The 17555-nt window shown below is 38.3% G+C and overlaps 1 protein-coding gene across 1 annotated transcript in view; it reads left to right on the top strand.

The window, feature by feature from the left end:
* The first annotated feature begins 4135 nt into the window (after positions 1-4135).
* Positions 4136-17555, top strand: part of TRPM3 (transient receptor potential cation channel subfamily M member 3) — a 529690-nt gene continuing 516270 nt past the window's right edge. Inside the window, exon 1 of the mRNA XM_047767761.1 lies at positions 4136-4573. Coding sequence (XP_047623717.1) covers positions 4397-4573 — 177 coding nt within the window. The 5' untranslated portion in view covers positions 4136-4396. The remainder of the gene's footprint in view (positions 4574-17555) is intronic.

The following is a 17555-nucleotide window of genomic DNA, read 5'->3' as shown; positions in this document are numbered from 1 at the left end:
TTTAATAGATTTTAATGTATTTTAGAATCTATTATCTATAAAAGATGCCAAAAGGGGGAAAATGTATTTCAGTGTAGAAAAACTTATTTAATCTATTTGGAGAACACATATTTAGAGTTAAGAACTGTTCTGTGTCACTAGAACCTATAAAGAGGTTTAATACCTTAGAAAATATTGTAGAAGGATCTAAAATTCCTAAAAAATGTATAGCTGTGTTTGAGTGTGGTTAATGCGAAGAAAGAGGAAAAGCATAGGTTTTTGATAAAAATGAGAAATTGTCAGAGTTCACAACACATAATTTTACTGATAAAAATAGTGAACTATCAAACACAACAAATGGAGTGATATTGTGATTACAAAATAATGAGGCCAATGAAATTATCTACAGAGAGTTACCCTTAGACCAGGTCCTGCTGTTTCTCCAGGGTGCTCGACTGTCATAGTTCTGTAATGTGTACACTGCATTCACTGTGAGAACCTCAAAATATCTGCTCAGTTAACATCCAGATACCTATGAATTTCAGTGTTATAATAACATTGTGAAATGTTACATTAGAGCATTTGAGTGTTTTGTTCAGAAAGCACACTTTAGCAGGTGGATTTGGAACACTCTGAACCACCCAGACATTGTGCCATTTCCTTTCTGTTTTCATGGGTCAGCCCTTGTATATCTAAGGGATGCAAGGAAAGACAGTGTATAATGCTTCATGGATGGTGCCATGATTTTTTTAAAGAGAGGGAACAAGGTTTTCAAAAGGAAGGTAGACAGCCTGTCTGTACTGTGGCTCCTTGTCAGTATTGAGACAGCTCAAATGTTATCATGATTCTTAAATATAGCATCATCAACACAGGAAATAAAACACAAAGATGATCAGTGGGAAGTGGGCTTAAATAGCATGGGAGAAAATTAGTTTGTTCAAAGGCAGGCTTTGGAGTGCAGAGATTTGGTGTGCTAGCTTTGCTCTTTGGGGGGATACTGAAAGCTAATGTGGGAATTGCTGTTGTGGCTCAGTGGGTTAAGAACCCAACTAGTATCCATGAGGATGCGGGTTCAATCCCTGGCATAGCTCAGTGTGTCAAGGATCCAGGGTTGCAGATGCTGCTCAGATCTGACGTTGGTATGGCTATGGTGTAGGGCGGCAGCTGCAGCTCTGATTCAGTCCCTAGCCCAGGAACTTCCATGTGCTTCAGATATAGCCCTAAAGAAAAGAGGAAACAAGAAAAAAAAAAAAAACAAAACAAAACAAAACAAAAAAAACAACTCTGATAGCTAATGTGGTCATGTCAGGCTTTTAAGTCAATTAGAATTTATTCTGTAGATTTGCAAACATCCTCATTCATAAAATTGGTAAACAAGCATTTGGATTTATAAGATGCTAACATCTGGGGCTGGGCTTGGTCCTCTCTGCTCTTTGCTCATTAGACTCCTCCCTAAAACCCAGGTAGGCAACATTCCATGTGAAAATATCATTTCATGACATATGGTGAGATCCTGAAAACCCTGCTTTAGATGTTGTTATAGCAAACACTTCTGGCCCAAACTACTCCAACAATGGAAAAAAACCTCCTCTCATGCACTGTTCTTTGATCTTTATTTCTTTTGCACTGTTGTCTCCAATTCTCTGGAGGTTCTGTGCTCTCTAATTGCCATTAGAGAGGGCTGTGCATCTCTTACTTCCCCATTCTGGAGAGTTCCTAACTATTCTCTTTGACCAGAGTTATTCAGTAAAAATTAAAGGGGCTCAGAGGATCAAAGACTGTGTGTTTTCAGAATGATGCTGTCATTTTTGTGGGGTCCTTAACATTATGGAAAGTGAGGAACAGGGTAGAGGCAACTGCAAAGTTTCAGCATTTTCATAGAGTCGCAAGGAAACCAATCGCTTAATAGCATTTAATAGTGTAGGGAGGCTGGTGCCTTGTAGCCTAACCAAAGGTGACATCTTGCAGTCTGATGAGTACCACTCTGCAGTATAGCACGAGGAAACCCCCACTGCCTTCTTAGTCTCCCGCCTTTCTCTTTACTCCATTTAATAAACTCATAGTAACTCATAAGAAGCTTTCAGGTTTAATCTGTCTTGCTTGACTTCATTACCTGGAACTAAAAGTGTATACACTTGTGCATACTTAATGGAAATCATTAGTGGGGTCCCTCCTCAGCATCAGGGCATGCTGCCTGGAAGATGAATCATGGTATAAAGGACTCAGTATGTGCCAGGGACATTCTAGGTGCTTCACTGATCTTCTGGTTTACTTAGTTTTCACAATGTTAGATGGTTTCATTTTTATCTCTGCTTTACAGATGAGGGCTCTAAGACACAGATTAGGTAGATAAATTCCCCAAGGCTAGGGTCAGAATTAGAATTTAAACCATGCAGCTTAATTCCAGAATTCATGGCATTTATCACATCAACATCAAACCAACGAAATACTCTGAAACAAATGCTGAACATGTCCTCTTCATAGTCATTTAGCTTAACTCTTATAAGGTTAAATCACCAGAAACCTGAGCCAGTGCCTTTATTGCTATGGCTCTCTTAATTGTGAGAGAAACAATAGAGAAAGCTTGTCTTTCTAGCCTTGTAGACTGGTTTCAGTGTAAATCCCACTTTTATTGGTTATGTAATTCCAGCTTATTACTCATGACTCAAGACCCCAGTTGCTCAATCTGTGAAACGTGGCTATGACGGTAGCATATACAACACAGGGTTATTGTTGACATAACTTCTGTAATGCATTTAGCGTGCTTTAGCATGACATATTAGTTGTTATTGTTTGAAGGTATCTTCAGTCTTTTTGTGGAAATTGTATGATGATAGACCATGAACCAACTGTGTGTGGGGTCTGTTAAAGTGATATTGACTAATAGAAGGTAATCAGATGCATGACTTTTATTACACAGGTCAAGTCAGTAGTCTGAATTCTACCAATGGACTCGATTTTCTGCAGTAGTGTCCTTGAATCTGTAACACAGGACTGTTGTAAGGGAAACAGAGTTGTAATGCAGTGTGTCAGATATTTATTACACTCCAGGGAGGATCCATGTTGCTCCAAATGCTAAATTACAGGATACAGCAAGATCCCAGTCTATCACATCTGCTCTCACCTCTCCCGATTCTGCTTCAGAATGCATGATAGCCGTGGAGCTGGGATTTACCATTCTCTTCTAGTTAATTAAAAATTGAAAATCAGTATAGTTCTAGGGAGTGACATAAAGAGGAAAAATAAGTAAGCTGGCAATGCTCTGAGGATATGGGGATGCTCCAGGGCAGCATTCAGTCAGCTGCACTTACCAGGTCTGGGGGAGTTTAAGTGGGGGTTGCAACTCCTTCCTCTATTCAATCATTGGAACTTCACTACTTGAAGTGAAATTATCTAATTTCTGCCTCCAAATTGAAAAGTTCCCCTTTTTTCTCTCTCACCGCAGGAGTGCTAAAGACAATTCGTGCCAACGCAGCAACTCTTTCTTAAAGCCATCCATCCTTAAAAAATGATGGGGGTGGGTATCCCCGACTCAGGAAACTCCATCTTTTATAGAAAACATTCCACGTGGCACTTTAAGGGTTAAACTTCTGTTGCAGATAGAGTACCGAGTGCCTTTCCAGGAGGGGATAACCCCCAACTTAGAAACTGCCATTTCTAAAAGGTCAACCAAACATGCATTAGTTTACACTGCTTTCTATGAAAGGAATAACTCACCGCTCTCAGTGTGTGTGTTATTTTGCTTCTCTCTCTGCATCTGCCTCCTATCATCTATATAATGCATATATCAGGGTGAGGACCGTCAATCACATTTAATAAAAACCCCAGAATATGATCCCTTTTACTACAGACCCATTTTACAATAGCTCTCAATGTATTATGTCACATAAATCAAAAGTGAAGTGTTTATCTTATTGTTCAGAGGCATCCCTTCTTCCTCTGTGTCCTAGCCCCTCCCCCTGTGCCAGTTTCCAGCCCCTCAAAGATGCTTTGTATGAGAAAGTGCAAGTTCCCCGTTCTAGCTTTATTGATGTTCCCTTTTGCTCTCCTCTTGGCTCCCCCCCAAACTGAGTGAGCAGAGTAAATGGCCCGGGTTTTCCCCCAATGCCTGACCTGCGTTTACCGGGAGGAGAGCAGGAGAGGGAGTGCACATTCCGAGCAGGCTGCTCTGACTCCGACCACAGGCTGTTCCGTGCAGGCTGTCCCTCTCCTTCAAAATCGTGCATCCCCTCCCCGAAGCAGCAGGCAGTGTGCCTCCATTCAGCCACATTTGGTATGCATGAGCACGGCTGCAGGGAGAGGGGAGGTGGCTTTCTTAAGAAGGTTCAGTGGCTCAGGCAACGCCACTTGACTAGTCTCCCAAGTTGCAGGAAGCCTCTGCCCTGATGGAATTTGCAGGTGTGGAGATGACCATGGGATGCCAGGGCCGTGGGGGACCGTTTGTTTTCTAGGCACCGCTCAGGTTTGCGATTTCTGGTTTTCCCGGTGGAATTTAGAAGGGGTCATGAATCAAACTGATGCTCCTCGACCTCTAAACTGGACCATTCGGAAGCTGTGCCACGCAGCCTTTCTCCCATCTGTGAGACTTCTGAAGGTACTGTAACTTGCTGCTTTGAATGGCTCTCATTGTGCTTTCCAGGTCTAAATGCCTAACTTCGCACTTGGGCTGGGACACACCTTTTGGGGAGTACAGATGCATGAGGTACTGGCTCTGTTGCCCATGGCTGGAGAGAGGTTCTCAACGCCCCTCACCCCATGGTGTCAGGGAGGGAGGATGGTCTGAGCTACATTTGAGGCTGAGATTATGGTCGCAGAGAATGGGCTGAGTGCTCCCCACCCCCAAACATCCCTAAAATAGAATTAATTAACTTCTTTGGGAGGGTGGGAATCATAGTGGGAGTGAAATCTCTTACTCCCTTGTGTTTGGCTCCTGGATTCTTTTCCCTCCCTGGGGAAGCCCTTCGACCCAGTTTCCCTTTAAATGGAACCTGAGAGAACAAAGGATTCTCTTCATTATTTTAAAAGCCCCGTGTCCTTAGGTGGTCTGTAAGGTAAAGACAAAGAACAAACCTCATCTGACTGTGACTTTTTGGGTATACTTGTTTTTTTAACAAGACAAGATAATTTTAGTCTGTTAAGTGAAGTCAGTAGTGGGAAAGTATTGTTAAATAAATACAGAATGTGTGCCTCTAGCTTTCTCTCTAGCTCAGAGTTACACAAAAGAATGGTACTCACCTGAGCTAGAATGCTACCTGGTATCAGCAGCACTCCTCTTTCTAGAAGCAAATACATTGAAGATATTGGAAAAAGTACCTGCAACTTCATAATAATTCACCTTCATCATCTGCCTCATAGGGAAGGAAATAGAAGTAAAATTTAAAAGATGCAGAAAACACATATTTTTCCTCAGAAAAGAGAATGTGGTAACACTTATTTGGGAAAAGTGCATATCTCTGGATATCCCACATCGATGTGAAGTTAAAAGGGCAAAATGAAGTTCTTAATTCTCTTTTCTATATTAATATGATATTGTGATTTAATGATCACTGGGCTTTGAGTGATCACAATGGAGGATTAATAAGCTAACTCTGAATAAATTACACTTGCAACATTTTTTTTTTTCCTGAGGCTGTGTTCTGGTTGGGTCAGGTTTGATGTGGTCAGTTAGTTCTGTACAGTTAAGCGGCTTCTTACAACAGAGTAATACCCTGTCTGAGTTTTCCTTCTATCTTATTCAACACAAACAGATGAATTTTTACAAAGACTACCTACCTCCCATGTCCTGCTCACACACCATCATATTGTTGTTATGGCATGTTTTTGCTTCCCTAAAAGAGAATTTTGGAGATTTGGGAGTGGGGAGTGAGAGAGAGGCTTCCTTGGATACAAGTGTTTTTGCTGTATTAGAACAACATGTGTGATAGGGCATGAAAAAGAATGAGGGCAGGGAACTACAGGATGAATGTGAAATTTCCTTCAAAATTACTCCTGAATCAAAGATCTGGGGTGAAGAGTATCTTGGCAAACCTAACTATAAGTGAAAAAATTGACTCTGGCAATTCTGTGTGCAATAAGAAGCATTTTTCAACTAAATTATTCATTGGCTTTACCCTGAAAGAGTGCTTTTCAACTTACATAATGATTTTTAAACAGGTGTATTTATACTACCATCAAGATATTACTCATTAATACTCTCATTTTCTAATAGGAAATATTACTTATCATTTGCTAGTCAGGAAACCAACAGTAAAGTGTCTCTTTGAGGTAGATTACTTATTTTTAGAAGAGCTATCACCTTTTTTAACCGAAATTGCCATCTGTGCTATATACTAGCAGACGTCAATACTATACCAATACCATGGATGGCATACAGCTCAGTCTTACTATCCCTTATTAACATGGTGCTTTATAACAATTCATTGAATAAAGTATGTTAGTAAGTATCCTTACAATTTTCCCAGTATCTCAAAGACAGAGTATGTTTTACTAGAGAACTTTGTTTCTAAACATCTGTATTTTTGATAGATTATACCTAACCTGGGAGACATCAGATATTGAGTACATTTCAAACTTAAAAAAAAAAGTGCTACCAAATTCTTTCAGCAATACTTAGAAATGAAAGCTGCTTTTGTATATGAGCTATTATATTATCAACATTCTGGGTACGAATGCCATGTAATATTTTTCCCCCTTTGGATAGTAGCTGTTCTGTTTTTGCTCTGCTAGTTTCTATGTATTCTTACTCTGCTTTTACATTTCAAGTGAAATGGAAGTTCCTATTTGCATCTTTTGGTCAGTGTTCTTCCTGGTTTAGACTATAAATTAAATATTTAATAATAGAAATCGTTACCGTTCTTTCCTTTCTTCTCGTTCCATCTCTCCCTCCCTCCCTCTCTTTTCTCTCAACCTCTTATTCTATCTTCCTCATTCCACCACCACCATGTTAATATACTGGTTGGATTCTCTGGAGTCAATTGAAACCGTTAAGCTAATAAACCCAATTCTCCATTCAACAGGTAATTTTTGTTCCTCTTTCAAGCATTTTTTGTGATGTGCTGTGCCATTTCAGGTGCCCTGACTTGTCAGGAAATGCAGTGTTAGGGTGTAATGGCATGATTAGATTTAACTGAACTCAAATCACTCACCGTTTCTGACAAACTGGACTCAAGCCAATTTCCCTCCCTATCCTTTTCTGGAAAATTTGTGTTTCTTTGCGAACTTACTTCAGTACCATGCTAATGTTTAGAAATGGCTTCATAATCCAGTTTCCTGTGTTTTCTCATTTCCTAATGGAAACAGGATGCTAAAGAATTAGAAGGGAAAGGCTGGCATATGAAGTATGAATTAAACCCAGTAAATGCTGGGATGTACATCTTATTCTTTCTGAAAACATCTCATTTGTTGTTTTGTCCACTGCAGAAAAAATTTGAATTTGGGTTGCATTTGGAAATATCATTTGAAAATGAATTTTTGGACAGGCATCTGATGATGATAGCCAAAAGTCAGAAGCTGTTTTCAAACGGATACATTTCAAATGGGACACTTTCCAAACTATTTCTCTTCAGTTGTCATTTGCCTCATTCTTGTCTCAAGATTTCATCTTACTAATAATCACAAAAAGTCAAATTTATTTCAGTGACAGAACATTCTTAGCATATTTTATATTCATTATCGGGTCGGCCTCTGCCGTTGTTTTATTTGGGAGATTTTATTTTGGTTACTTCTGTTGAATTTGAAGATTAATTTTAGAGCAGAGAGCTTTCTTTGCATTGAAGTCTTGGAAGACTTAGTAAAGGGAAGGCATCTGAAAAATGGGTTACATTAGGGAAAAGGGAAGTTCCGCACTTAGGACAGGCTTTAGATACATATATTTAAGCCAGTTTCTTAACGAAGACCAAATGATCTGTATCATCTGAGGATTTTCACAGAAAGAGTATGGCTTTACCACTTTAAACAATATCAGAAAGAGATTAAAGAAATTATATTTTTGACAGTTAGTCCTGAATACCCAAATCCTAATTCCATTACATTCCTAACTATATGTATGACCTTGGGTAAATTACTTAACCTCTCTATAACTTCGGTGTACTTTTCTTTAAAATGAAGAACTAAGGTCTTGACTTAGATTTAGTGCTATGATTCCCTATGGTAAAGTCTGCCATACTCTGTGAGCATGGAAGAAGATAGTCTACTCAGGCTAAAAATAGTTAAACTGGATTGGTTATTAAAATGGAAGAAGAGTTAGAACAAATCAACAGGGTTTAGATCATAGAGGCCCTTGCCTGCTAAGCCAAGGCATTTGACAATTATCTTGAAAACTAGGGGGTCCATTAAAGGGGCCTTAACAGAGAGGTGATCACTAGATTTTCAGGTATTAAATAGATTTCTTTGGCTGTAGTGTCTCAGTGGATGGGAGATGGTGGGATTGGAAACTGAGAGATTAAATTAGAGACTTGAAGAATTGATGAGGGCCAGGGATAAGGCAAAAATAGTGGAGGTAAAATAAACAGGGCTTTGTTAAATTGATTAGTTGCAGTGGAAGGAAGAATTTAGGTTATCTTCACAGTTTTTGTCTCTGCTGTCTGTCCCAGTGATAGTGGTTCCAATCTGAGAATAAAGGTCCTGAAGGAAGGACAGAACAACTTGTTGCTTGATGGTGGTTCTTTGAGCTAGAAATGGTATGGCAGTGATTGATTCTAGAGGGTATGCTAATGATTAATTCTAGTGATTGAGTCCGGTGAGATATGTAATTTCATGTCACTGATAAGTACAGCCCCACTGAATGCCTGATAGCAGAACTCTCTGATGTAGATAATAAACAATCAGTAATGCTACTTCTAATTTTCTTAGTGTTTTTTTTGTTACACCCTGCCTGCTTATAAAAAACAGCATAATAAACTCCCATTTTTTTTGAAGTCCAGTCAAAAAGTTCAAAATTTAATTTCATTTTAATCTTCTTTCTTTCTTTTCTGTTATTATCTTCAGAGGAGTTAGTGAAGGTGAACTGGGTATAACACAACAAAAATGACTGAACGAGCACTGATCATGTTGGGCTGTCAGATCACAAATTCACCCCAAGTACCAATGTTTTCTACTTCCATAATTTCATATAATGGTAACCAATGTCCATTATATTGTCTCTGAAGCATAGTAAGATCCTAATGACAAAATAAGTTGGGTCTGTCTTCTGTAGTTGATGCCAGGCATTCCAAAAGCTGACTTCTCATCGGTATTGTCAAACTCTTAGAAAACAATTATGTTGAGATTCCTTTAAATTGGGGTTTTAAATGTGTTACTTTCAAGGTGTCCTTTTCACATCTAAAATTCTAAATCTGGAATTCCCATCATGGCTCAATGGTTAGTGAACCCGAATAGCATCCATGAGGAAGCGGGTTCGATCCCTGGCCTTGTTCAGTGGGTTAAGGATCCCACATTGCTGTGAGCTGTGGTGTAGGTCACAGGTGTGGCTTGGATCCTGAGTCGCTTTGACTCTGGCGTAGGCTGGATCCCTAGTCTGGGAATCTCCGTATGCCCTAAAAAGAAAAAAAAAATTCTGAATCTTTACATGGCAGGTAGAACATCAATAAACCAGAGCTTTTGCTTACTCAGGGCAAAGGAATTCCTGTACCTTATGCTGGTGAGTAGACAGGAAGACAGGAAACATATGCCTATTATATCTAGACATATTCATAAATGGTGGTGAGTGGAGTCAGAGAACTGGTTATTGGCCAGTTCCACTAAATGGGAAATTTGAAGAATAAATTGCTCTTAGAAAAACACAGTATATTGTTAGACAAAATTTTAAGGGCTGATAAGAAAGCCGATCTTTCCATTTTAGCATACCAGCCTCAGATTCTCTTAAAGAAAATGAGAAAAAGCAAAGAAAAAAAAAAAAGAAAGAAAATGCACCCAAACTAAAACCCAGGAGAGACAAAATCTGTCTGGTGGAGTTTCAAATGGTGGCTTCAACTCAGGCTGTTGAACAGTGACCACGTGATTTGCCTTTTTGTGAAATGTTCCTTGGGCAGCCTGCAGGAAATTCTTGAGGCAACGGGAAACCCTCCTGTCTCTCTGGAGAGCTCTGTCGTCTGATGTTCACTATTGTGCAGTAAAGAAGGAAAATGTGAGGCCACTGCAGAATGAGGGAGGCCATAGCTAGCTGGAATGTCCAAACCCAGGGCCATCTGGCTCTGGGATGACTTGTGGAGTCCCAGTAAAATAGGGTAAGCTCTGTCTCAAGGGAAAGGGTTCTGCCTTGCCTGTAGATGACTTCTTGCAGGGAAAGAAAATATTGCCTGTCAAGCAGCAGCTTTACATCCTCTGCCTTCTCTCTGTCTGTTGGTGAAACCTCAACTGGCTCCAAGCTCATGTACAGACCACTAGATCATATCCATTCTCTCTTCCCATTAGCTAACATGAAAAAGAGTTTTAAAGACTGTGGCTTACAAAAAGTATTCAATATATGTTTGTTAAGAATAAACAGGTGAACAAACATGGGAATGATACATGAAATCCTAAGAAGGCTCAGGAATCACTTGGGGAGCTTGTGAGCAAAGCACATATTCAAGGCCACTCCCCAGGGTGCTGACTCAGTAGGTAGGTGGCTGGCCCAGGAATTTGTATTTTAACAGGCTCTCCCAATGATTCTGCTATAAACAGCTCTTAGAAGGACCTCACATTGAAGAAAATATTCATAGATTCAGCTGAGCTGGAGGGAGACACAATTAAATGCCCTGTTTCTTTTGCTGAACAGATATGTTAGTTAACAGTTGGAGCAAAAGGTTTTGAGTGACTAGTTCATGGGTTTTCAAATTTTTGAGAGATCATTTAGATAGAGAGGTAAATTGAGTTCAGCTTCCCTGTTTCGGTTTGTAGATAATATAACATCATAGAGGGGAGAAATGGTTGTCCCTATTTTAATTTTTATTTATCAATTTGACGTATCTCTGTGTATTATTTTCATGATTTTTTTCAGGCATGTGACATACAATTTTAGATTTTTCTATACTATTGAATTTATATAGAGATATGTGATTGTGAAGCAGAACTTCCAAAGATAGCATCTACAGTAAAGATTCTGGACTGTGCTGCATAGGCCCCCTTTATACTTTCCCTATGATGGTGCCTGGAACTACAATGGTCGCTCAAATGTATGTCCCTTAGATTCCAATAGTATATGACAGTACCAATTGAGCAATGGTCAATTCACTTGGAAGCCAAGGTCAGAGCAGTCATAACTGATGCTTACAATATTAGAGCTACCCTCATCCCACCCCCTGTCTGCTTTACCCTATATCCTTCCAAAACTAAGTAAGAGATTCTGGACAGAAAGGGGCAGGAAGGGAACATCCAGGGCTTTCATTTGAAAAATCACATTCAAAATTAATTTTTTTTTCATTTATTTATAAATATATTTTTTTCTACTATACATAAATACATATCAGTAATCACCTTAACTGTCAATGGACTGAATACTCCAATCAAAAAACACAGAGTGGCAGTTTAGATAAAAAAGCAAAAACCTTCAATCTGCTGCCTACAAGAGACTCACCTTAGGGCAAAGGACACTTATAGATTGAAAGTGAGGGGATAGGAAAAGATGTTTCATGCCAATGGACCAGACAGGAAAGCAGGAGTTGCAATACTCTTATCAGACAAAATAGACTTTAAAACAAAGGCCATAAAGACGGACAAAGAAGGACACTATTTAATGGTTAAAGGATCCATCCAAGAAGAGGATACTACAATTGTCAATATATATATATCCCTAATATAGGAGTACCCAACAAATATTAACTACAACAAATATTAACTGACATAAAAGGAGAAATTGATGGGAATACAATCATAGTAGGAGACTTTAACACCCTACTCACATCAATGGACAAATCCTCTATAGACAGAAAATCAGTAAAGCAACAGAGATGCTAAAGTAAAATTAATTTTATACTAGAAATTAAAAAAAAGATTCCTAGTATTAAATACTAAATATGGAAAATTTAGCTGAATAAAATTTTCTTGGCTCCTAAGCATGTGAGAAAGATACAGTGCTATACTTGCTCTGTATGAAGTAGGGGTGAAGTGGGGGCAGGTATAACAAAATCTCCAGGAGGGAGACTTAAGTTTTACCTTTATCTCACATAAAATTTATGTTTAAAAGCATTTAGGAAGTTTGCTCTATTCAGTGGCTCTTCTCTACTTCCACTGTCCAAGGCACATTCATAGAAATTGCAGTTTAGGGACAGCATTGAAAACTTTTGCTCCTTTCCCCCAAATAATTACAGAATTTCTAGATTAATAGATAAGACTGGTGATAGGTGATAGATTGGTGATAGATGAATAGAGGATGGATGGAAGGAGGGATAGATTCTGGTTTAGCAACATTTTCTATATTGAATTGCCTTACTTAGAGGGAGATTTGTCACCCAAATGAGTTCTTGAAGGAGTATTTCTCAAAGTGTGGTCCAAGGCTGCCTGTGTTTTTGTTTTTTTGTTTTTTTTGTATTGGCTTTTTAGGGCTGCACATGAGGCATATGGAGGTTCCCAGCCTAGGGGTCAAATTGGAGCTATAGGTGCCGGCCTACAGCACAACCACAACAATGCAGGGTCTGAGCCGCGTGCTCCCTACACCACAGCTCATGACAACGCCAGATCCTTAACCCACTGAGCGAGGCCAGGGATCAAACCCGCAACCTCATGGTTCCTAGTCGGATTCGTTCCCGCTGTGCCATGGTGGGAACTCCAAGACTGCCTGTTTTAGAGTTAATTTCCTGGAATTCCACCCAAACCTATTAAGTTAACCCCCTGTGAGGACTTTGAGAATATGCATTTTAACAAGCAGCCTAGATGAATCAGTAAGTGCATACACTGTAACGTTTGAGAATATCTCTTCTCAAGTGTGGCACTTTAGTAAAGAGATGTTGGCTCATTAAAATTATGCCTCTGGTATAACCACACCTTATTATCTGATTTTTATTGTTAAAATTTGAGCACCCAATATCTCTCTGTAAATTTATATAGGCTCATAATGTTTCGACACCTTGACAGTCTCCTTGCTCGCAGAACATTGAATGACTTACACATTGTTTCTTAAGGGATCATGTGGGAAAGCTAACATAGCTAACATAGGTGCTAGGAATGTGTAGTTGATAGGTGGCATCCCAGATTAGAAGAAAAGATTACATTTTTAAAAAATCTGACTGAATTAGAGTTGATTTACAGTGTTGTTTCTGCTGTATAGCAAAGTGATTCAGTTATGCACATCTATTCTGTTTCATATTGTTGTCCATTATAGTTTCCTGTGCTACACAGTAGGACCCTTGGTCTTTATTCATCCCATATATGATAGTTTGCATCTACTAATCCCCCCAAAGATGACGTATTAATCTCTTTCTTGTTTAGTTCAAGAGATGATACATTTACATGGTTGGAGGCAGAAAAACTGCAGAAAAGAAAGAGCACTAAGTCTTCTGCCATAATCATTAGGCTATTGCTGAAATAAGCAAGCTCCCTGGCATCTGCTCCTTTTCCTCTATGTATTCTCCAAGTTGCTAGAATCACTCATTCACCAGGCTGCCCAAACTGGAGAACTTGGCCTTATGCCTTTTTTTTTTTATTTGTTCTCCTCCCTTATATAATCAGCCAATCAGTTCTGCCCAGTTTTCTCATAAATATGTCTCTGATCCACCCCCTTTGTCTATTCCTAGTTCCTAAGACCAGTCTTGGACCCAAAATACTATAGCTGTCTACTTCAAATTGATACTTCACACAGCCACCAGAATGATCCACTTGAAATGCAGATACGATCAGGGTCCTTCCATGTTTGACATTCTTCAGTGATTCCCCTTTTCTTGTAGAACGAAATCCTAAGCCCCTTCGTTTGGTATAGGAGACCCTCAGTGATTTGCCCTCTGCCTACTTCTCTGCCTTCATGTTTTGTTTTTCCCTTCCTCAAATCATGAAATTCCTTTTAGCTGGACTTTTTTCACAAGCTATTTCCATTGCCTGGAAAATCCGAGGCACACCTTCTCCTACCTAACTCCTGCCCAGGTTTTAATACTCAACTCAGATGAATTCAAGAAAAAAAAAGTGAATTCCCAAAGCCAGATTAGTCTCTCCTTTTATTCATGTTCATAAAGGTCAGTGGGTATTTCTGTCTTTGCTTTTAGCATGTTGTTGTATTATTAGCTCTTTCAGCTCATTCGGAAGATCGTCAAAGTTGGGAACCATATCTTAGATAATTTCCTTTGTGCAGCATTTAGCAGAGAGCATGGGATAATTGGGGTGCTAGATGCATTACACTTGAATAGGTAAATGTTGGAGAAAATAGACCCAATGCTCTGAAGTCGCTGCCTAGAACTAAATGTTATCATAGGGTCTTGGGATTTTTTTCTAATTAAAGGATATTTTGAGCTTGAGTTGATATACTTCATATGTTCCCCACAATGAAAGATTAGTTAAGGAACTGAACCAATAATTAGTACTCAGTAAATAGTGAGGCAAAATAAAATACGTATTCAAGGAAGAAGCTGTAAGTAGGTAGCACCAGACGTCTGCTTTGAAAATATTTACTGAAAGTGAGATTGAAATTACCTCATCTATTGCTTATGTTGAAGAAAGGGCATTCCTTAATTTAGTGATCTAAGAGACTTTAATATATTACTTTCAAAAATGTTGTTGACTGGGTTACACTCTGAATTAGAGAAAGTCCTATTGGAAGAAAAACTACACTGTTAAACCTTCAGGGCTATTCTTTCTTTATCCTTTAAATATGCCTCTGGCTGATGTCTAAAGATAATTATGTTGACACAGTTATATTGAAGTATTTTGGCATTTCCATTTAAAGGTGAATATTCCTAGGATTTGTTTTTCTGTTAGCACTATATTGTTTAATGATATTAAGTATCATGGACAGAAGTATTATATCAGGTATCATGGATAGGTGGTATCAAATAGAAGCTTTGTTTATCTCATTGCGACTATCAAAAATATCTCAATACGTGGCCAAATATTCCTTTGGTAGTTGAGAAGCCCCACTTTAAACATTTCTTCTTAAAGATGGATGTTTTAAGGAGTGGGTAGGTAATTGATTTCACTGTAAACCCAACAGAGACTTCCTAATGATGTGAAGGAGATGCTTTAACTTGAGGCACACTTTCTTTTTGAATTTATAAAAGACTTAAATTCAACTTACCTTTGGGAAATTAACTGGTCAATTTCTATTCACTAAACATAGAAAGACTAAGAAATTATTTTCTCATTTTATTGTCAATCATCTCTTGTAAGAAAATTGAATGTGGCCAATTTGTCTGCAAGTGTTTGAATTTCCATATTTTACTGTGTTATGAATTACAAGCAGAGCCTATGTCATTTGTTTGATGTATTAAGACAAACATTTAATTTTTATCATTTTATTTTATAATAACAGAATTATTTAATAATACAATTAAAAATTCATTTCAATGAATAAATGAAAATATTTTAATTCATCAAGATAAATTTTTTGTATGATGTTGGCTCATTTCAGCAAAGATTCTGAGATAAATCGAGTAATCAGCACAGGGAGGCTATGCAATTTAATTTAAAGATGAGTATAATTAAGGCTAAATTCAGCATCATCAAATGGACAGAAAAACTAGATTTTTAGCCCTACTCCTGGTTAATTAATATCCTAGCTGAGTTACCTGAAATAGTTTTATCACTCAGTGCCTCAGTTTTCTCATCTATAGAATGATGGGATTAGGTTAGATAAGGGTTGGCAAACTTTTTTCTATAAAAGGCCACATTGTAAAATGGCTTTGTGGGTTATGTAGTTACCCCGACTGTCACAACTCTTCTGCCATTGTAGCTAGAGGAAGCAGCCACAATACAATACTCAACAAATGAATGTGGTTGTGTTCAAATTAAAGTTATTTATGAACATTGTGCAATAGAGTGAGTGTTCCTAGGTTGAAAATCCATGTGTTGAAATCCTACCCCCAAAAGTGATGGTATTTAGTAGGTGGGGCATCCAGGAGGTATTTAAGTCCTGAGGGTTGAACTCTTAGGAGTGATGTTAGTGCCTTATAAAGGGGGCTCCAGAGCGCTCTAGCCCCTTCCACCGTGAGAGGATACCAAGAGAAGTCTGTGACCTACAAGAAGACCCTCCCCTGACCATGCTGGAACCCTAATCTTTGAACTTACAACTTCCAGAATGGCGAGCAATACATTTCTGTTGTTTATAGTCCACTCAAACCGTGATATTTTGTCAGAGCAGCCTGAAGAGATGAGGACAGGCTGAAATTTGAATTTCATTTACTTGTTGCCTGTCATGGAATATTATTCTTATTTTTATTGTCCTCAACCAGTTTTCATTGTAAAAACTCTTCTTAGCTTATCAGCTATACACAAACAGGGGGCAGGTGGTACTTGGCCGGTAGATGGCAGTTTACCAATCATGAGATGACTGTTAAATTGCCTTACAACTCTGATATTCTAGGATTAATTCATAATGGTAGAAAGCCATTGAGTGCTCCTACTTATTTTAAAATCACTGATATTTGAAAGAGCTGAGAGTAAATCATTAATTATAATAATGTTATATTAAGGTCATTGGAGAGCCGTGTGTGGCAGGCCTACTGTCTTATGGTGTAGCTCACATGTAGAAAATGTTAATAGGGAATATTTGTTTCCTGTTTCTTAAAATCTGAATGCCTCAATCCTTCAAAAGATGTAATTTATTCACAAACTCTTTTGAAATATATTAAAATTGAAATATTAAAACTTAACATTTAAAAAGTCGTTTTCAATTTACAGAGTTTTTTGCTTTACATCAAATGACCTGAACCCTGTGCATCAAGTATAAAGAACACAATTAATTCCTTTTTGAATTGAAAAAATTATGACTCCTATAGTTTAAGCCCATATTATTGGGCTTTTCTGTTTCCAAACTCAGGATTGCCTCCTTTGTACTCTTCTGCACCTTACATCTGCCCCATCCCCACTTTCTCTATTCATCTGAGACGTAGCTAGATTACAGTTATCTCACATATTGGCCATACAAAAAAGGCGATTGTTTGGGTACTTGACAGCCACTATAACTAAGTTGCATATCCTCAAAATGATCGTTGACAAAATATGAAATTTCTCTGAATTTTAGTTTCCTTAATTATATCATTAAAAAAACGTTGCTTTATGTTCAGAAATTAATATGTTTGGTGTCGGCATATGCTATAGTCAGTGTTCAGTCAATATAGTTCCTTCCTTTCAACCTAATTGAACAGAAATGGTACAATGCAAATGAACAAAATTCAGGTTATCTTTTGTAATAACATGGATTGGGGGGAATACACACTATTTATGTGCAACTAATTACACTTTGTAGTTATTGTAGGCTGTATTAGAGTTCTCTAAAGAAATAGAACCAATAGTGTATATTTGTGTGTGTGTGTGTGTGTGTGTATGTATGTGTGTCTGAACAAAAAAAATTTTATTTAAGTCATTGGCTCACTTGACTAGGGAGGTTTGGCAAGTCTAAAATCTGATGGTGAACAATTGGCAGGCTGGAGACTCAGAAAAGAGCTGCAATTTGAGTCAAC

The sequence above is a fragment of the Phacochoerus africanus genome, chromosome 2 (genome assembly GCF_016906955.1).
Source record: "Phacochoerus africanus isolate WHEZ1 chromosome 2, ROS_Pafr_v1, whole genome shotgun sequence".
NCBI lineage: Eukaryota > Metazoa > Chordata > Mammalia > Artiodactyla > Suidae > Phacochoerus > Phacochoerus africanus.
The sequence above is the reverse complement of the archived record's forward strand: the minus strand, read 5'-3'. Positions and strand labels throughout refer to the sequence as shown.